This window comes from Capra hircus, chromosome 14 (assembly GCF_001704415.2).
Source record: "Capra hircus breed San Clemente chromosome 14, ASM170441v1, whole genome shotgun sequence".
Classification (NCBI taxonomy): Eukaryota; Metazoa; Chordata; class Mammalia; order Artiodactyla; family Bovidae; genus Capra; species Capra hircus.
Window position 1 is genome coordinate 18760937 of NC_030821.1, and position 22916 is coordinate 18783852.

A 22916-nucleotide genomic window follows, 5' to 3' on the forward strand; every position below is an offset into this window, starting at 1 on the left:
GAAATACTCAACTGAATCCCTGGCATCACGGGCTGCTTTTCACGGGCTGCTGCTGCTAAGTCGCTTCAGTCATGTCCGACTCTGTGCGACCCCATAGACGGCAGCCCACCAGGCTCCCCCATCCCAGGGATTCTCCAGGCAAGAGTACTAGAGTGGGGTGCCACTGCCTTCTCCGTGGCATCACCTAGGATTGATAATAGCTGTGCCTAAGTATATCCATTCAATATATCTTGGTTTCTGCATCCAAGACACACATACTTGCTTGACCAGCACGATGGTTGGATATTCTTACATACTATGGGTACACAGGTCAGAAGCAGATGTCCTTGATATACTTGGGGGTTGACAGTCAGACATAGACTTCAAAGGACCAGGTGGGTAGTATAACCAGACTTGGATGTACACAAGCAACTTTTTTAGTTTTCAGACTTTTAAAGTAGACCTACCACTGTAATGGGTTCTTAAATACCATTTCTTGATACCAAAAGTATCGGTTTCCTTAGAGGCATGTTGTAGTTTCCGAAACATTAAAAAAACCAGAAGACCTATGAAGACCCAGTAAGCAGATCTTATGTTTAGGTCTCTTGTATTTTTACAGGACTGCGATTGCTGTCAGTCCCATCAAGGTAACAGAAAAGTACTTTATAGATGCAATTTCACATTCAGGAAAGGATCCAAGTCCAGCCATTTCCCAGGTGCCTAGTCTAAGCCACCATTTTAAGACTGCAAGTATTTTGATTCCACTATAACTGCCTATATGGTATGTGACAAAATAAACTGGCTTATTTCTTGACCTGTTTTTCTACAGGAATGTGTCGCTCTCTGAGCACATAAGGCCATTTAAAGTTCTCACATACTTCAGGCTCTCCTCTAAGGGAATAGACTACAATGTTCCTGCATCCATAAAATGCCACCCTCCCCTACTGGCAACATAAACCACTTAGAATGACACTACCACCACTAGAAGTCTCAAATTCTTAGACCTGCACTTAGTCAACTAAAGACTTAAACCTCTCACCATCGATCAATAAAGTCAAGTCACTCAGTCGTGTCCAACTCTTTGTGACCCCATGGACTGTAGCCTACCAGTCTTCTCAGTCCATGGAACTCTCCAGGAAGAGTACTGGAGCGGGCTGCCATTTCCTTCTCCAGAGGATCTTCCCAACCCAGGGACCGAACCCGGGTCTCCCACATTGCAGGCAGACGCTTTACCATCTGAGCCACCAGGGAAGCCCAATAAAGTTAAGACCTGATCACAAATAAATCTTTGACTGCAGATTACAAACTGGCCTTAAGTAGTTTTAAAAATATGCTCTGGGCCATGGCAAGATTGGTGACTATTTTTAGAGAAGACAAGAAAACTCCTATAGTTACTAAGCCCCTTGACATTACCTTCTTTTAATCCTCTTTGACCCCCACCCCAACTGGAAAAGCTAGGACCACAGGCCCAAGTGGCAGCAAAATTCAGACTTTAACTGATCACACTGCTGCCCACTCACGAGGCACAGCTCTCAAGTGGATATATACATTTAACAACTCCACTACTACACATACACCAAATACAAAACGTTGTTGAGGTCTCCAAATTCCTGGGAATGTTGACAGAAACAGACATGAAGCCTGAATTGGGGGCAATTTAAGAACTGTTATAAAAAATTTATTATTCGGATCTCAAGGCAAAAAAAAGTCTCAGGTTGAAATCTTCCTTTATCTACTGGGCACTACTATGCAGAAACATAGTAAAAGCTAATATTAATGAAATTTTATCACAATTTCAGAATCAAACTAGCTTAGCAGATGACTGAGGCACATAAGTAGGCAAATGAGATAAGCTTTAGATTTTATTTATAATTTAGGTGAATAAGATCCATCTCCTCAGTCTAGCTTCATTCCCTGTAGCTATAAAAAGATTATTTCATGTCCTTGGCCTGGTGGTCAGCAGAAATTAACAGAAAGAGAAAAGAGCTGTGAGTGAAGATGCATTATCATGTTGTCCCAAATGCATAAGAGATCTTTTACTCCTTGAAAGAAAGACCCCAAGGCCTCCATTGCACTTTTATTTGAATGTAATATTTGGGACAGTTGTCCCAGAGGGCTAATTCCCAATTTAATCTGAGGTCATAATAAAACAAACAACAAAACAGTATTTGGGATTTCAGTTTCTCACCCTTATCATCAAGACTCACTGCCTCCCATCATCAGTATTTATTGAGCATTTACAGTGTACTAGGCACAATAGAACATACAGAAAACATTGTCCCTGCTCTTGAGGAGCTTACATTCTAGAAGAAAAAAAAAATACACCTCTTTTAAAATGGTTATTTTTGTTTGGTGTTTTCTGCAAGGTACTGAGGAAATAGTTGGTAGGGTGAGCTTTGGGTATTACTTAGCCCCATCATTATTTAAAGAGAGGAAGGGGAGGAATTTAAAGGCAAAGACAATGACAGACCATTCAGGATAGGTAGGGTGTATAGGGAGATAACACAATCTCATCGACTCAGGAGAGATTCACTGCAGTGAATAGGAAGAGGGAAATAGTCTGTGGGATGCAAGCAGAGGAAGCAGGGTGTCCTTAGACATTGAGTGGAGCCAGAAAGATCATGCGGCCTTTTCCCCAAGTACATGGCCACCAAGTAGGAATGGTTGGTGACAAGACAGAGGCTAAAAAAGGTAATCCTGTGCACCTGACAAATAGAAAGAAGAAAGGATCAAAACTGAAGGCAGGCTATAAGAATACCGAGAAATTCTTAAAAACAAAAGTGATTTGGAAGCACAAAACTTACAGTTAATGCTACCCAATGTCATGATGGGCCAAGAACACTGTGGCTTCCTAAGTTAGAAAATGCCATATACCAAAATTTTAAATGGAATAACATTACTTTTTTCAATCAACTCCCCGTCTCTGAAAAAAATTTTCAGGGGGAGGGGGGAGTATAGGACATGGTTGGGAACAGTAGTAGTTATCTTAGTAGTATTTTACTGTTATGATAAACTTTGTATTCAAACTTGGTAAAAGCCCATTAGCTGCCAAGAGGGAATAAGGAATGAATTTCCAAAAATGTACAATTTTCTTTAGAGAAGTTTCAGAACCAAAAGACTAATTTACATGAAAAGCTGTAGAGAAAGTAGTTGAAAAGTCCATTCATAAAACTTTTATTCCACTTACATGAACTTAATACACGTGTTCTTAACAATTATGCTTGGATTGTTCATGAAAATCTCATAAGACATTAAACAAAGCTAGCCATCATCTCAAGTTATTTCCCTGTTAACTATTTTTTACAGCACATGCATGTTAGGCAAGTATCAAAAAAAAAAAAAAATCACAAAAGCAAAAAAAAAAACCAACTAAAAAAAGTTAAATACATGGGTTTTTGTTTTACTGCTGTGCTTGATACACATGAAGTAATGAATATCAAGCAATTCATTTTTACTGCATCTTTACTTGTACATTTGTTCTTAGGTTGCCTAAAACATTTAAATACAAATAAAATGAGTGTAGCAAAAATAATGAAAGCAAACAGCAGGTAACTTTACAAATAATGGAATGTGAACCGTTTCTGCCCTTATCCAGAGTAAATTGGGTCACAACTAAAGGAACACTTCTGTAGCTGCAGTCAACGGTGTGCACACTGAGTCTGAGTATTCCACAGATAACACATGGTTTAACATGCAATATCCATGGGATATCCATTTCTACTACAGCTTTGTAAATGCTCCAAACCTAAAAAGTACCCACAACTACACCTGTGATTGGAACCAATTATCCCTTTTATTCCCCACCAGAACATACCAATATGCAGGCAATTTTCTTTGCTTAGACATGGAAGCAGTTTTAACACTGGCCCTCATGAAGCCACAATGTACCAAAAGTACTATGCCAAACATTTATAACTTGTATAAAAATTCCACATCCCCATATTGGCCACCTCAAGATGAAAACAGGTAACTCCCTAAATGTTAACTGGCTCTACTCCCCTAATATTAAACATAAAAACCACATGGGAAATATAGAAATTCAAATAGAAGTAACATAAACCTGTCATAAATCGTAAACAAAAAACTATTTGTGGGACAGCATGGATGACAAATGGTCTACTGTGTAAATTTTAGAATGAGGCAGACAAAAGGTGGAAGGCAGGTTAATTTTCCCCTCCTTCTCCTGCTTCAGCTTCGTCTCCTTGGGTATCCGATGTCCACAACTAGTTAAAAAAGAAAGAAAGAATTTTTAGTATATTTCAGCTTGAAAATTTTTTATTATATACGCCAAGGTACCGGAATGTAAGCACAATTACTGGAAGGCTTAAAAAACAGCAGCACTGAAAACAGCCTCAAGATATAAAACACCTCCAGGAAACTATCCAATATCCTGTGATTAAATCATAATAGAAAGTTAATATGAAAAAGAATGTATATGTGTAATTTAATCACTTTGCTATACAGCAGAAATTAACACAACACTGTAAATGAACTATACTTCAATAAATTTAAAAAAACACCTGAATATAACACATTTCCTACCTAATCATTCTCTCAGCACAGTAAATACATACCAGAGTTATCTTTAAATAACAATATCAGATTAAGGAAATTCTTGGCTATTCATAGAAGGTAAAGAAAAAGTAGGTGAAATCATAGAAATGCCAATTCTAAACATCAACGGCTATCCGATTATAGCCTGTCTTCAAACGCTGCAGTGTGCGAGTTCAGTGCAACTAAACCATACCCCTCACCCCGGCCCGTGCTCAAGGCTGACTTGACTACTTCCACCTCGTAGCTTTAGACTTCCACTCTAAAGAGAGTGCCACACTCTGTGACATTCAAGAGTCAGGAGCAAGTCTGGACTAAAATACAATTTAACTTTACTAACATTTTTAGTTTAGGAAAACACACCTTTTGTGAATCTGTCTGATTCAAAATATATAGTTAAACACAAAACAGGTTAGAACCAAATCTTACAAGAGGTAAAAATTGAACTGTCTCAAAGTGGTAGGACTATGAAGCCTATTGATTTTTAGATTAATATTACAGCTCTTCGTCAGGTTAAAAAGATGATTTTTTAAATTATCTCAGCTGCTTCAAATATCAACAGTTTTTCTAAGTCTTACCACCCTAAAATGATTTTTAGAGGTAATTAGAGAAGGACTATTTCAAGATGACCTTGAAATTCTATACTGCTTCACACTGGAAAATGAAAGAAGGGGAACCTTATTAATGTTTTTCTATCCCCTAAATTACCCATTAGTTTTACTAATCAAATACATTTCTGGCCTGGAAAGGAGACTCTTGGAACAATCATACAGTTAGCTGAATGATCTCTAGAAGTCTGTACTGCTTTTATTAAACTGGGAGTCTTGTAAGACAAAATAAAATTATCCTTCAACATTATCTTTCCACTTCTAACTTTCAAGGATCTTTGTATTTTTCACATAAACATGAAAAATTGGATAAAATGTGTTTCTCTTCCCAGGGTTATGTGTTGACAGTGTATGTCAACTGGATTCAGACTCAAATATTAGTTTCTACAAAAAATTTCTTTGCTTGACATGTGAGTGAGTGGATGATCAACCCTATAATGGTAACAGGCGATACAACCAGGGCTCAGAGAAGGCACATAATAGTGATAAAATCAGAATCTGAACCTTGGATTTTCTTCTCACTCAGCTCTTCAAGTATGCTCTTCAAGCTATACAGATACCAAAATTCAGCTGCAAGTACATATTTCACATCAGGCCCTCTCAAAAAGTGCCGACAATACAATTCAGTAGTGATTGGGTCTCAAATTCTACCTTTTAGAAGTACCTCATCATTTCAAACCAGAAAAATATGAAAAATTAGCTAACAAACTGCAGTACTTCATTTAATGTACATAAAATTATTCGCTCTTTAAAATGGACTATACCATACCCTCTTGAAAATAATAACCTTCCAAGTGTATAGGAAGCCCTCAATTACACTTTCTAAAATAACTTTCAGTGTTTAATAACAACTATACAATATTGTTCAAAAAACTGCTGAGAACATTCAACACTAGAATATATAAACTGGTTCAGAAAATTGGCAATGGACTAGATAAAATAAAGCTGAGAAAAGTGAAATGTATACAATGACATACAGTCCCCAGAAGAAACGGACCTAAAGCTAATAAAAAACCAGTAGCACTAAACTATAATCTTCACTCCTAGCTCTTTATCTGGCACGTAACAGATGCTTAACACTCTTTTCACTCAAGCCTCGTAACTTCAAATTTAGTATCTATGTGAAGAACATGAAAACCCTGACATATCAACCACCCGCAATATGTAGACTATTTGGATCTCAATGCAAGTTTAAAAAAACTATTAGGGGGGAGAAAAAAAAGACAATATACAACAAAGACAATACAAAAAAACAAGCGATAACTGAATGCAAGAAATTCACTATTAAGGAATTAACTGTACTTTCTCAGTGTGATACTGGCATTGTGGTTTTAATGTTTTTCAGTCTAGAGCAGCAGGCCTCAACCTCTTTGGCACCAAGGATCAATTTAGTGGAAGACAATTTTTCCATGGACCAGAGGCAAGAGATGTTTTGGGGAAGATTTAAGTATTTTACATTTATTGTGCTCCTATGAGAATCTAGACAGCATATTAAAAATCAGAGACATTACTTTGTCAACAAAGGTTCATCTAGTCAAGGCTATGGTTTTTCCAGTAGTCATGTATGGATGTGAGAGGTGGACTATAAAGAAAGCTGAGTGCAGAAGAATGATGTTTTTGAACTGCGGTATTTAAGAAGACTCTTGAGAGTCCCTTGGACTGCAAGGAGATCCAACCAGGCCTTCCTAAAGGAAGTCAGTCCTTGGTGTTCATTGGAAGGACTGATGTTGAAGCTGAAATTTCAATATTTTGGCCACCTGATGTGAAGAGCTGACTCATTTGAAAAGACCCTGATGCTGGGAAAGACTGAAGGCAAGAGAGGGGGCGACAGAGGATAAGATGGTTGATGGCATCACCAACTCCATGGACATGGGTTTGGGTAAACTCCAGGAGTTGGTGATGGACAGGGAGGCCTGGCGTGCTGCAGTTCATGGGGCTGCAAAGAGTCGGACATGACTGAGCGACTGAACTGAACTGAATGAGAATTTAAGTCACTGCTGATCTGACAGGAAGTGGAGCTAAGGCAGTAATGCCTGTAAAAACAGATGAAGCTTCACTCACTTGCCCACCCACCACTCACCTCCTGCAGTGCAGCCCAGTTCTTAACAGGCCACAGACCAGTACCAGTCTATGGACCAGGCGTTGGGGACCTTGGTCTACAGTATACCAAAAAGGGTAATCATGACCTGCCACAGTAATTCTTTTTTTTTCCCTAAGAGACTAGACAAAATAGATGTCAAGACTATGCAGGGTATCTGAAATTTTATAAATAAAGTTATTAATGCCCTACCCCTAGCTACATAAATACTGTTGCTGTTTAGTTGCTAAGTCATGTCCAACTCTTTTACAGTCCCATTGACTGCAGCCTGCCAGGCTCCTCTGTCCATGTTATTTCCCATGCAAGAATAATGGAGTGGGAAAAAAAAAAAAATAATAATGGAGTGGGTTGCTATTTCCTTCTCCAGGGATCGAACCTGTAAGTCTCCTGCACTGGCAGGCGGATTTGATCCACACCAGAGAAGCCCTACATGAATAGAGGCAACTTTAGGGTCACCATTTTTAACACACTTCAAAGATAACTTAAGCATACTTTTGAAACTAAAAGCAAAACTCTCCTGTGACTAAAATGGAAAGAACAGAATTCTTTGCATTGAAATGAAAAATAAAATGGCCTATACAACTGAAAGTCCAAAACCATGAATTACAAAATTATTTTAAAAACATGAATTTTAATAAATATGTAACTAGTAAAAGGGCACATTTTTAGTCCTTGGTCTAATATTTCAGCTTCTGTTGGTTTTCTTCAGTTTTTAAAGCAGATAGTATCTTACATTAAAAACAAAAAAAAGGATTAGAAATATTCCTGTCATAGTCTATAAAACATATATAAGCATACTTCAGAGATATTAAGAGTTCAATTTTAGATCACCGCAGTAAAGCAGAAATCAAAGTGAGTCACATAAATTTGTTTCCAGTACATATAAAAGTTATATTGACACCATACTGCAGTCTATTAAGAATGTATTACGTGTTTAAAAAAACCAATGTACATACCTTATTAAAAAATACTTTGTTGCTAAACAAAAGTTCATCATCAATTGAACCTTTAGCCACTGAAATCTTTGTTGGAGGGTTTGAATCACTGAAAATTACCAAAATGTGACCCAGAAACATGAGATGAGCAGAGAACCCTGCTCAATAGAGTTTCAACAAGCCTTCAATTTGTAAAAACCACAATATCTGAAGTACAATAAAACAGAAATGCACCTATAATTTCTTCATTATTAATTAACCATTCACAGCGCTGTTAGGTACTTACTGTCAAGTTATCTCTCAGTAACTGCATTATTAGCGTGCTGTCTTTGTATGACTCTTCACTTAATGTATCAAGTTCAGCAATGGCTTCATCAAATGCCTGTGACCAAAAAAATACACAATTCAGTGCTCAAATAATGACGACTACTGAATTTCCACGTAACAGGTAAAAAATACATACTGTCTTTGCAAGAGAGCAGGCTTTCTCAGGGGAGTTCAGAATCTCATAATAGAACACAGAGAAGTTAAGGGCCAGACCCAGTCTGATAGGATGTGTTGGTTGCATTTCCTTTTTGCTGATTTCAAAAGCTTCTTGGTATGCTTGCTGTGACTGATCCACAATCCCTGGATAATAAAAGGCACCAAAATGTATCAATGAAAAGTACTTTGTTTCCATCCCTCGAACCAAATCTTTACTCATCCAGTAATAAATTCTGAATACTAAGCTGCAGCAACTTTAAAACTGGCCCTTAAAAAAATAAGCTTCTGCTAGAAACCTACCCTAGTCACTGATCAATGTCAAGACAAAATAACTCTGTAACCATCTCAGTATAATTTTTAATTAGTCTGTACTGCTCTACAGTTATGCTGTAATTACTATGTCTTAAAATTGTGAGGAAACATTCCTATACATAAAATTGACTTGTGAGCAATCATACATTTTACGAAACCAATTACTAGGCAGTAGGTATACAGCTGACCCTTGAACAACACGGGGCTCAGGGATGGATACCAACTGTTGATGCAGCTGAAAATCTGAGTATAATTTTATAGCTGGCCCTTCACGTCCAACCTTGTATAATGTAGTACTATAATATTTACAGGAAAAAAAATCCCTGTGTAAATGGATCCGTGCAGCTCAATCTGTGTTCTTCAAGAGTCAACTGTACAGTCTTAGGAAAAAGGAAAAAAAGAAGGGAAGGGACAGGGACTGGGGGAAGAGAGAGAAACAGAGAGGAAAAGGGAGAAAGAGCAAGAAGAGTGAGCAGAGTCCATTTGCTGCTCTTCAAACAACAGAACAGAAGAGACCACCTCTGGCCTCTGTGACTTTGTAGCGCCCAGCAACAGGCTGAGGCAGCATACCTTTCTTGTCATCACCAGCTGCAACCTCAGCCAAGTAGCGATAGTAGTCTCCTTTCATTTTCAAATAGAAGACTTTGCTCTCTGCTTGTGAAGCGTTGGGGATCAAGAACTTTTCCAAAAGAGACTTGGGGAGAAAAGAAACAGTCATAATAAGACTAAAATATTTATAAAATTCAGAGAATCTGCATTTCCAAAATACACACCACAACTTAAGTGATAAAATTTTAATACCCACTCATTGCCAATAATACTACTTTTGAAAGTAGTAGGGTCATAAATTTGTGGTTTAGAAGCAGAAGCAATTTGGACAGCAATACTCGAAATTTGAAATTTGTATTCAGCTTACTATTTAAGGCTAATCTGAATACTGGCCTTTCCCTCATAATGCTTATTAATTTACAAGCTGATAAAGACTACATGTTTCAGTGAATGTGAAAGCATGAAAGTTGACAAAACTTTATTATCATGTGTTATTATGTTTTATTAATATATATTTAACAAACTGGCAAACTTTTCAGTTTCAAGGCAGTCATGACACTAAAATGGAAAGAAGACAGAAATTAACCTTTTGAGACTATGAAGCTATATGACATAGGCAGAAACTGTTAATATAATACACACTACCGGAGTCCATGACAGAAGAAGCAGAATAAAACTTTATTTGTAAAACTACAATTAAAGTAATACCTTCTAAGGTAAAAAGCTGTTCAAAGTAAAAGTTCTATTTTTCCTATCTAAATTAAGACACTGGTAGGAATATGACAATTAAAGATCTGAAGAGTAAACCTTTAGTTCATTAAAGTGATTCTCAGCTAACAAGATAAATGTTTACCAATCACCTCAAACAAGTAAAACTTCACCCTACATGATTCTGTTCAAAACTATAACAATCTAATTAAATCCATACATGCTAATAATTACACTCTGCAAATGATTTCAGAAAACCTTGACTTCACTGTATTAGGGGGATTAAGGCACAATAAACAAGTGATTTTTTAAGGAGGAGAAAGATAATATTCCAGTAGTAGAATTAGGCAAAATGTTTACTGTTTTTTAAAATTCTCCACGTCCTACTAAATATACTCTACAAATCAAAGTCAATTTTCAACTGGGCTTAGCCCCAAACAAGTCTCAATCTTTACAAGGAATAAGGGTATTTAATTCTTGGTTTCTATTCTTATAGTTGCCCAATAGTTTAGTCTATACAGCACTTCCTTATATGCCAAACAGTTTGAAAAATGCTTTTAAATAGTAACTGTAACTTTTTATGTTTATCCCATTATCATGTTCCAAATGGTGAGTGGGTGAGTAAGCTTTAATCTAGCTTCTCTCCCCTTCCTACAACTTAAAACTACATATACTCAAATGAACTGGGTAGCTCCAAGTTGGCAGTAGGACCAGGTTGCAATGCATTACAGGAAAAGGTTGGAGGTGACAGAATTCAACCTGAAATAATGTTTCCTGTGATTATTAGCTGGCCTGAAATCAGAAGAGCACTTTGGTTAAGTAACAAAATTCTTATCACACGACACCTCTCGGCTGCAAAAGTGTTCTGTCATTCATTCCTTCATTCAGTTTTAAGGCTTCCTAGGTGGTGCTAATGGTAAAGAATGCACCTGCCAATAAATGCAGGAGACGCGGGTTTGATCCTTGGGTGGAGAAGATCCTCTGGAGTAGGAAATAGCAACCTACTCCAGGATTCTTCTCTGGAAACTCTCAAGGATAGAAAAGCCTCATGGACTACAGTCCATGGACACCCACACACGCACACGCACACGCACACACAGTGTGAAACCTCAACCAGCCTCAAAATACAGGGACCCTCTGGGGTTGGAGCACCACTGCCTTCTCTGACGGAGGATGCCCACAACCGAAGACTTGGCAGAATTCAAACTTCTGCCGTCTTGTCCCTTAGACGCCATCATTCTCTTTTGAGGCATGAACACTCTGAACTCTAGGGCTGGTCTTTGAGGATCTGCCTCAACAGCATAAGAGCATTCCATTTAATATAGTGGTTTTTAAAATTAAATGCCCAGGCCTCTTCAAATTTTATATCTTAATACAAAATGTATTCATTCAACTATGGGAGACCGTACAGCACAATGGCTTTGGAGTCAGTCTAGGTTTAGACTATGGCACTCCACAGCTGGAAGGGCCAATTCCACTTCTGACTGGCTAGGCTAAAGGTTATGCTATGAAGTCTAACTAAAGAAAACGTGTATTGCGATTAACCAGAATTCACAAATAACTTTAAATTAAACAGCATGAAAAGAAAAAAAAAATATGTATATAAATTTAAAGAAGTCTCCATGTATTACTCAATTGTGAACTGCTCTTTGGCTCATTTATGTAAATTTATGATTATATGAAGAATATCTCCAAATCAAACAAGTGACAAGTAAAAGCCTAACCATGAAATCAGTTCTCTAGGTATTTCTAATTCATATTTTACTGCTTCAACATTTTTTTAACATTGACTTATTCTCCAAAACTTAAATATTGTGTGAGGCACTGAAAACAGTGAGCAAGACAGAACAAGGATAAAATGTCAAGCAGGGAAGGCACTATAGAAACTAAGGATTAACACAGCCTGGTCATGTCCTTCCACTTTTCAATGACTTTTATCTAATCCACTGTGTGTTTGTAAAAATAAAGGACACAAACGTGCAGTTAGTTAAGGGAAAATCATTTAAAGTAAGAATACAAACTTGGAGAAGTTACTTAGGCAAGGTGTCAATCAATGTCGTGAGAATTTGTAACCCATCTTTTATGAGTGGTAGCTTCTCTCTCTCTAAAACTACCATTTTACATTAGGGTAACTCACACTGAGAATTTTTCAATTAGCAATTAAGTACCTCTTCCTCCAAGGTGAACACTGAATTTATCCAAAACATCTGATAAAAATAATCTATTTTTTAAAGCCATTAACTGGAAGCACTCATCTCACACACTAATAAAGTAATGCTCAAAATTCTCCAAGCCAGAGGAACCAGAGATCAAATTGCCAACATCCGCTGGATCATCAAAAAAGCAACAGTTCCAGAAAAACATCTATTTCTGCTTTATTGACTATGCCAAAGTCTTTTGACTGTGTGGATCATAATAAACTGTGGAAAATTCTTCAAGAGATGGGAATACCAGACCATCTGACCTGCCTCTTGAGAAATCTTTATGCAGGTCAGGAAGCAACAGTTAGAACTGGACATGGAACAACAGACTGGTTCCAAATAGGAAAAGGAATACGTCAAGGCTGTATATTGTCACTCAGTTTATTTAACTTATATGCAGAGTACATCATGAGAAATGCTGGGCTAGAGGAAGCACAAGCTGGAATCAAGATTGCCTGGAGAAATATCAATAACCTCAGATATGCAGATGACACCACCCTTATGGCAGAAAGGGAAGAATTAAAGAGCCTCTTGATGAAAAAGGAGAGTGAAAAAGTTGGCTTGAAGCTCAACATTCAGAAAACTAATCATGGCATCCAGTCCCATCACTTCATGGCAAACAGATTGAGAAACAGTGAAAACAGGGACAGACTTTATTTTTTTGGGCTCCAAAATCACTGCAGATGGTGACTGCAGCCGTGAAATTAAAAGACACTTGCTCCTTGGAAGGAAAGTTATGACCAACCTAGATAGCATATTCAAAAGCAGAGACATTACTTTGTCAACAAAGGTCTGTCTAGTCAAGGCTATGGTTTTTCCAGTGGTCATGTATGGATGTGAGAGTTGGACTATCAAGAAAGCTGAGCGCCAAAGAATTGACGCTTTTGAACTATGGTGTTGGAGAAGACTCCTGAGAGTCCCTTGGACTGCAAGGAGCTCCAACCAGTCCATCCTAAAGGAGATCAGTCCTGAGTGTTTATTGGAAGGACTGATGTTGAAGCTGAAACTCCAATACTTTGGCCACCTGATGCGAAGAGTTGACTCATTTGAAAAGACCCTGATGCTGGGAAAGACTGAAGGCAGAAGGGGACGACAGAGGAGATGGTTGGATGGCATCACCAACTCCATGGACGTGGGTTTGAGTGAACTCCGGGAGTTGGTGATGGACAGGGAGGCCTGGAGTGCTGCAGTCCATGGGGTCACAAAGAGTTGGACTTGACTGAGCGACTGAACTGAACCGGAACCTACAAGTAACAAAAGGCAAAAGCCAGGCTGCTTACTGGCCTAATGACAAACCAAAAGGACTGAGTGCCAACACAGTGGTGAATGTTTCTGATAAAATGGTGACTACAAAAAGTTGAAAAAGCAAACTCATCACTCTGTACCCATTAAATAAATACATAGAGTTCTTTCTGTCACTTATATCTCAGTAAAGCAGTTAAAAATAAAAGCTGAGACAGGGATACATGACAAACTTAAAATCTTTTGATGACATAAAAGTAAAAACCATTAAGATTTAAACAAAAAAAGCAAGAAAGACTGGATTAAAGATTAAATTTGGTTTCAAAGGCTAACTGTGAAAGAACAGAACTGTGGTAGACTGACTCCAGAGATGGCCTCCACCATGCTCCTGAGTCAGGGTTAACTTTGTTGATTAGCTTTAACCAAACAGAATGTGATAAAGATGACTCCTATTCCAGTTCCAGACCTAACCCTTATGAGGACTAGCAGTTTCCCCTATTGCTCTCTTTGAACCCTAAGCCAGTGTTAAAACAAAACAAAAAAACTATCCTGCTAGAGAGCAACGTCAAGTCAGCTCCAGTCATGAGACATGTTTAGTGAAGCCACACGCGTACTTCAGACCCAGCGGAAGACAGCAATGAATGACTACAGCCAACACCATGTGGAAAAACTGTCCAAAAGAATCCAGACAAGCCACAGAGTCATGAAAAAGAATTAAATTACTGTTTTAGTTTGTATCGGTTTGTCAAGCAGCAAGACACAATTGAGAAAATAAAAATATTACTTCAGTAATAAATGGCATTTTAACACTTAAATTAAGCACTTTATATGGATTAATTGATCCTTCCATAACCTTACCTCTGAGGGACAAACTACAATTAGCCCCGTATCATAGAAGACAACAAACAGGGCCCAGCAGTGTACGTGCTCAAACTACAGCTAAGCTGCAAAGGTGCAACTCCAATGAGGCAGTATGACCCGCTCTACACTGTCCTACATTTCCTCTGCCTACTAAGAAGCAGAACATGATTCAGAGATAGTAATCAGAAACCACAGTTAAGGATGATGTTTTAGCTCTACACTGTGCCGATGAGACCAAATCTAGAGTATGTTGTTCCTTTAAAAATAGAGATTTCACTGCCAGTCCAGTGGTTAAGACTCCACTCTTCCACTGCAGGAGACAAGGATTTGAGCCTTGGTGGGGGAACTAAGATGTCAAATGCCCCACCCCAAAATATCTAGACAGGCTTTGACAAACTGGAGAGTATCTAGGAAAGCAAGCAAGAATGTTGATGAAACTAGAAACAGTCATGAAAGCTGAAAAAAAAAATTTAACATGAATGGCTCCAGAAGACAAGGCTAAATTTAGGCAGAGGCAGATTTCTGCTCAGTATGAGAAAACTTATGAAACAAATTTGGAATAGGTCATCTCATTAGATGGCAAGTTCTACTCTTACAGAAATTTTAAAGGAGCAAATCACTATTTTTCAGAGATTCATAAATCAGATGTGGTTTCATTCAACTCTGAGATATGGAAGATACCGAATTCACTGAATTAAGTTAACTAGAGGTGATTTAAGTATGTTAATTTATCGGACTGAACAAAGAGAAATAAACATTCAATTTTCCAGATTTAAAAGCCAGAGGGGAGAAAAGCATGATGGAAGGGACAAGACCATGATGGGAATAAAAACAGAAGGGAAAAAAAGGAAGCTGCACTTCTTAGAAAGCAGGAGTGACAAGAAAAATTGGAGAACAGAAAACAAAGAGTAAAGAACTAATAGCTATTTTCAAAACATACGTAAACCAGAATATCTTGCGCTAGGTATACAATACAACCTCCTATGTTTCATTCATGTATACCAGGTACAATGAAGGTGATGACAGCTGGGACACTGTGACAATCTAAATTTAAAAGGAGACACAGCATTACACAAGGAAAGACGCAAATAAGGTGCCACAATTTCTATTTCTAAAATGAAGGTTAGGCTGACTACTAATGTACCTTTCACTTGTGAAATTCTCCATATAACATAGTACCCTGACTTTCTAATCTAATTTATAACAGGAAAGGATTTTCGTGTCAAATGCAAACTTTCACGTTGTGCACTCACACACTGGACAGGGGCTGCCATGTGAACACACAGGGACCTCGCTGAAACAGAATCTGATTTAGATTTACAGTAGTTTCTCAAGCACTTAAAAAAAAATCTGTTTTTGACGATAGCTACTGTCTTGTAAAGATAATCATGGTCATTTAAAAAATACCTAAAATCAATTCGCTAAATTAGAGTTAATGCATGTTCTGACTTTATGCAGTAGTCATCTCAATAACGGGATTGGAAGCATAAAACCTACATCTGAAACTCTAAATGGTTCATAATCCAAGCTAAATACATGATGTAATTCTGGAGAGGTTGCTGAACCTTAATCTCATCAACAGACAAAAGGGTTTGAGATTTTAGAGTTAAAAGATTTTTTTTTTCCTTTACAGTATCAAATACAATTAACTTCCTAGGTTGTAAAAACACTTAAGATATATAGGGTGAACTAATGATTTCTGCCCCCAAGTTAAACTACCCAAGGCAGAATATATAAATAATAGTTTCTAACACGTCTTGATCCAAAGAAGGTCAATGCTTTGACTTTGGGACTGTATTAATACTAAGGAACCTCATAAACTGACAGGTTATCTAGTTCTGATTGCGCTTCTTAAGGCTCAACCTGCCACCACACTACAATAAACATTTAATCCTAACCATGGTCAAATATTTCTAATTAAAGGTTTGTAAAGTGAAAATCCACCCTCTATTCTAATGATATACCTCTCTCTCTCACTGTCCTTCAATCTGACTACAGACTGAAATTAAGAGTAGAACATCAACTCTTTAGGAACAATTAAGACTAGAGAACACTCTAAAACACCAAAACTGCTGCTGACCTGGTGGTGGCAAGGCCCTAATTTCTGGGCATCCAAGCATTTCTTGGAGCAACAGTTTGGGGTAATAGAAACAAAATATAAACTAAAATCAGGCAAACTTATATCCCTGTCTCATCATTAATTTTGAGATCTCAGGCAAGTTAATCTCTCAGAACCTTAATTTTCTCATCTATAAAAGAATTAAACAAAATTTAATTTTATATAATGATTTATCCTTTAATAAAAACATACAAATTGATTAAAATGAAAATCTACTTCAAAAGGCAGCTATGAGGTCTGAGTATTAATATAAATAGGAAAGCACCAGTCACAGCACCTGACACAGTAGGCACACTCTGCTGCTGCTGCTGCTGCTAAGTCGCTTCAGTCGTGTGCGACCCCATAGACGGCAGTCCGCCAGGCTCCGCCGTCCCTGGGATTCTCCAGGCAAGAACACTGGAGTGGGTTGCCATTTCCTTCTCCAATGCATGAAAGTGAAAAGTGAAAGGGAACTCGCTCCGTCGTGTCTGACTCTTAGTGACCCCATGGACTGCAGCCTACCAGGCTCCTCTGTCCATGGGATTTTCCAGGCAAGAGTACTGGAGTGGGGAGGCACACTCTACTCAGACATAAATTTAAAGCCTGGGGATCTTGACATTCAAAAACCTGCTTTAGTGTGCTCCCTGGTGGCTCAGACGGTAAAGCGTCTGCCTACAATGCAGGAGACCCGGGTTCAATCCCTGGGGAGGGAAGATGTCCTGGAGAAGGAAATGGCAACCCACTCCAGTATTCTTGCCTGGAAAATCCCATGGATGGTGGAACCTGGTAGGCTACAGTCCATGGGGTCAGGTCTCAAAAGAGTCAGACAAGACTGAGCAACTTCACTTCACTTCACTCTCAATTTTAGTACTCTACTTTGGGTTCAGTCATCAAAAGTTTGTTTATCTAGTAAGAGTGGTGAAATAATGCACAAAAAAACCCTTTCATTTAAAACACAGGGTTAAATTACATCAAAGTACAAAAGATAAAGGAAACATTTTCCATTAGTACTTATTCTTTTTACAGCAAACGTGTAAAGGGCACAAACTACGGAAACACTGCTTACTAGCCATGTCAACTTGACGAAGTTCTGGAATTTCTCTGGGCCTCAGGTTTCTCATCTGTAAAAGAGATACTGGAAAATAGGTACAACTTCATGAATCTCTCCCAACGGACGCCCAGGGTCCAAAGATCCCTTTTTAAGAACTGCTGACTGACTTAAAGCAATCTGAACCATCCACCTTTCAATATACCAAGCTCTAAATGTATGTTCTCCCTCAAGCTAATTCTCAGCAATACACTAATTTCTGCCAATATCAACAATGGACTAACTAAATTATGTTACACTCATAAAACACTATACTGACATTACAAAGAAGCTGTGTGCCAATATGGAATGAAGCATAAAATATAATCAAAGTGTTGTGTGTGTGGATACAACTTACAGAACAGTTTCTATATGATCCTACTTGTATATATTCTTCAAGGACAGAACTGTTTGCACAGGCACTGTAAGTTCCCAGGATACAAAAAAAAAAAGACTGTTAGCGATTACCTCTGAATAACTGAGATGATGTAGAGAGAATTTAATTTTTTAACTTTATATCCTATGTTCTGCAACATCTGTTATTCAGAACAATATAAAGTAAAATTTAATTATGATTTTGCACCTTCAACTTTTCATGTATGTACTCTCAACCTGCTTACAGGTTCCTTAAAGACACATGTTTTGCACATATTAAGCACTCAAACATCAAATCCCAAGGCCAAATTAACATGCTATTTTAACAGCTTCATTTAAATATAACAGGAAACTTAGAACAATCTTGACTATCGAGAGCTCATCATCTTCGCAAACTTCTAAACAGTTTAGGTAAAATGTGATGGCAATTACTGAAGCTGATATTGAAGGTTAGATAATGAATATTTTGCTCCAAGAGGAAAAACGTTCTGTTTCTTTAAAGACCTAAAGTCAATAAAGTCGCTCAGTCATGGTCGACTCTTTACAACCCCACGGACTGTAGCCTATCAGTCTCCTCAGTCCATGGAATTTTCCAGGCAAGAGTACTGAAGTGGGCTGCCATTTCCTTCTCCATTAAAGACCTAATTGTTCAAAAATGACAGGTGTCTGGTTGCTGTTCTACGCACATATATTCAGAAATAGCAGCCAAAGGGCAAGCTAGGTACATCCCAATATGCTTTCAGGATCCTTGGATAAGCTCTAGGTTCTATGTAATGACTCTAGAGGGGGCAACTAAGGAAGACGAAACAACAAAAATTCACCAGAGATAGGGTGGGAGAATAGTCTGAAGCAGTAAAGTGAAGTAAATCTGTTTGGAAGTCAGAACACCTAGATTTCGGTAGTAAAACTCTGCCACCAAGAGCAAATAGAGGAGTTTCAGATAGAAAACCATGATACACCCCCTCATTCAAGCTACTGTATTTTATAACAGCATTCTTTTCAAAACCTTCTTTCCAAATTTCATCACAGGAAAGCTTCTCTAATGCGCTGAACACTTTCTAACCCACCATTCTTCCTTTATTAAGTGAGAATCAGACATTATATAGACTATAATGGGTATTTACTAATTTTTTGAAGTGTTTACTACAGCTCTGAAGAATGACCACCTGCCATGAAGAACTCGTATCACTGGGCTATAGGCTATGATTTGGCTTGTCAATTAGAATGAAATGAAGTGAAGTGAAAGTCGCTCAGTCATGTCTGACTCTTTGTGACCCCATGGACTATACAGTCCATGGAATTCCCCAGGTCAGAATACGGGAGTGGGTAGTCTTTCCCTTCTCCAGGGGAGCTTCCCAACTCAGGGATTGAACCCAGGTCTCCTGCATTGCAGAAGGATTTACCAGCTGAGCCACAAGGGAAGCCTGTCAATTAGAATACATGAAGCCAATTAATGAAAATAAATTTCAAAAGAAAATTACAAGTTATAAAGCTGGGATATCTTCCCCTTTCAAAAAAGTAATCCATTCATTATAAAATGACATTAGCACTTTGGCAAACTACATTTAGTTCTATGTGGCTCAGATGGTAAAGAATCCGCCTGCAATGCAGGAGACCCAAGTTTGATCCCTGGGTCAGGAAGATCCCCTGGAGAAGGTAATGGCAACCCACTCCAGTATTCTTGCCTGGAGAATCCCATGGACAGAGGAGCCTGGTGGGCCACAGTCCATGGGGTCACAAAGAGTTGGACACAATTGAGGGACTATCAAAAGGATCTGCCTACAATGCAGGAGACCCAGGTTCAATCCCTGGGTTGGGAAGACCTCCTAGAGAAGGAAATGGCAACCCACTCCAGTATTCTTGCCTGGAGAATCCCATGGACAGGGGAGCCTGACAGGCTATAGTCCATGGGATCCCAAAGAGCCTTGGACACAACTGAGCAACTTCACTTTCACTTTTCATTGATTAGAAAAAATCGTATTTACGGGGCACATCTATTGTAAAAAAAAATTAATGGGTACTTTTATACTATAGGGAGTTTTTAGAAGTCTCACTGCTGTTTAAATTTGAAAATATAATGTCCTAAAAACAATGGTTTGGTAACAGAACAACAGCATGTGTATCCTAATATGATACACCAAGGAAGGCACAGTGTCATTCCCAGGAATTCTCCCCGAAAATGCACAATCTGAATTTACTCATGAGAAAATCACCAGATGAATCCAAACCAAGGAATAGTTTACCAAAAACAGAAACTGGCCAGAACTCTTGAAAAAAGTGGCAAATGCGTAAAAAGGCAAAGACTGGAAAACTGATCCAGATTAAACTAGAGTAAGGAGACAAGACAAACTGTGATCCTGGACTGAATTCTGGACCAGAATTAGGCAATTATGGTGGTACACTTTGTAAGTGCTATGGGTTACGTAAGTTTATTTTATCCATTATTTTATTAATTTATTGATTTTGACCATTAAGAGAACCAGGTAAAGGATACATGGGAACATTTTAAATTATTTCAAAATAAAAAGTAAAAAAAAAATAACAGGCTAGAAAAGACCATTTAATTACCATATGGTAAAAGAGGATACTTTCCCTTTTGGTTATTTAATATTACAATTATTATATAAAAGTTTTAAAGAGGAAATTGGATTCTTTTTCTGGAAGATTATCATTGAGTTCTGCACTCCAACCTTATACCGTTTTTCATGCTCATCTGAGTTTTTCAAATTTCCTTATCAGGCTGGTAAAACTTGTGTTTAGGAGGTAATACGAAAACGAGTGATGTAGTTGTAAATAAAAATATGAGGGGTGGAGACGAGGTTCCCACTTCGTTTCAGACTATATTCCACCAACTGGTCACACTTTAATTTCCATTAATGTAAATATACCTTAAAAAAAAAATCACTAAGCAAATACTAAATAGTCCCAGAATATCAAAGCAAAATAATCAACTTCTAATGAGACATTTATGGACTGCAATTTGAAAACAGCTGGGGAAGCATCTCCTTTGACTTGCCCTCACTAGATATGTGTACACTGGAAAGACCAAGCCTCTACAACCCATTCCTCTCTTTTAGATTGTATAATCATAGCCCTTTTCCACGAACACAACAAAGATAAAGAGGTCAGGATATAGATATTACACATTTATACCAATCAAGCATAGAAAATGTTGATGGTTAAAAGGTGCCAAGAACTTGAAGCACAAGGCGTTCAAGTGTGATTCCTGTTATTTTCAAGTATAAAACTCTAAAAATGCAGTCTAAAACTAAAGCCATCACTTTTAATGAAAATGTTATTCTTCCCAGCTTGCAAGATGGGATTTAACCTTCACTAAAAACACACCTCTAACTTCTCTAATATCCAACTTATCAAACAATTCAAATACATGAAATTCCAATGAAACAAAAAGTGGTCACTCTTTGCAAATTAAATGCAACTGGAACTCTCCTAGATTTACCAACACCCATACAAGTCAAGCAACTAGACAAAATCTTGTTGTGCTTCAGCATCTTGATCTGTGAAAATGAAAAAACCAGGTAGGGCCTATGCTCCTTTAAGCCTAAAATCCATTGATTCAATAAAATTCACCTCCCAATTTATTATCCAATTTAAAAACTCAGAAGCCCCACAAATGTCATTTTAAATATCCTCAATATGAAATTTATTTCAACAGCACAATGCAGAAGGTCAAAATTCTGGTATTGCACAATTCCCTTGTGCACAGAGAATTTCCCAAAACTTTCACTTTGAGGAAAGAGAGTGAAAAGAAAGTGGCTACTGTAAAAAGAAAGTGGCTATTTTCGTTGAGATAAAAGGCCCATCAATTTGGAAATTATTCTCTTACTCCCTCTTGTGGCTGGATTGCTTTCTTTTCAATTACAACTTCATCAGTTGCTTTCAAAAGTGCTCCACCAAAACTGCTAGAGAATTAGGTGGTGTCAAGAACTGATTTGGGGCTCCCCTGGTAGTTCAGCTGGTAAAGATGGGCCCGCAATGCAGAATACCCAGGTCTGATCTCTGGGTCAGAAAGATTCCCTTGGAGAAGAAGACAATGGCAACCCACTCCAGTAACCTTGCCTGGAGAATTCCATGGACAGACCATGGAGTCGCAAAGAGTCAGATATGATGAAGCAACTAACACACACGCGCGCGCACATGAACTGATTTAGCTGGTATTTGTACACTTTTTGACTTTCTGTGCAATGCTGGCACAAAGTAATATTTTAGGTGTTTTATGAATAAGGTCACACTGCTATAAATGAGCAGAGTTGCTTAACTTCAAGGATGGAATCATACAGGAGTCTGACCAGCCACTTAACTGAATGCACTTTCCATTAGTTAAGAACTGGTAAATCTGCCCCATATAAGTTTTAGCATATCAACAAGAAATTTGATAAAGCCAAGATTCAAAATGTACCTCCTAAAAATTAAGATGGTGAAACATACCAAAAAGAACTTACCGAGTATTGACTGGTAACTGCTAAAACTGACACTAGGGGGTTTTCCTTCTCCCCTTCCCCAGAGCCCTTTTCAGAGCTGGCATTACTGTTGACCTGGGCTGAAGTTTCTCACCCATCAAAGCTCCATTTCCCAGTATTTCCATCACGAAGGATGTTTTGTTTAAAAAAAAACAAACTCATTTTTTATAGTGTTTTAAAAACTTGCATATGCACGCTGTATATTATGTACAGCTCCCTAGTGGACCAGATTTTATCAGCCACTTTTTAAATAGAAGGCTGAAGACCAGTTCTTCTGAATTTGACCAACACAGCACTTTCCCCTCTAGGTTGTTGAGATTTCTATGAACAGAGGCTTTTTTCCCCGTT

General features: G+C 38.0%; 1 protein-coding gene across 2 annotated transcripts in view; it reads right to left on the reverse strand.

Annotated features, from left to right (window-relative positions):
* The window catches only part of YWHAZ (tyrosine 3-monooxygenase/tryptophan 5-monooxygenase activation protein zeta), a 34219-nt gene continuing 13325 nt past the window's right edge, over nucleotides 2023-22916 (reverse strand). For both annotated transcript variants that reach the window (XM_018058313.1, XM_018058314.1), the window contains exons 3-6: nucleotides 9537-9660; nucleotides 8635-8798; nucleotides 8458-8553; nucleotides 2023-4202 (exon numbers count right to left, since the gene is read on the reverse strand). In XM_018058313.1, the coding sequence (XP_017913802.1) occupies nucleotides 4143-4202; nucleotides 8458-8553; nucleotides 8635-8798; nucleotides 9537-9660 (444 nt within the window). In that variant the 3' untranslated portion in view covers nucleotides 2023-4142. The remainder of the gene's footprint in view (nucleotides 4203-8457; nucleotides 8554-8634; nucleotides 8799-9536; nucleotides 9661-22916) is intronic.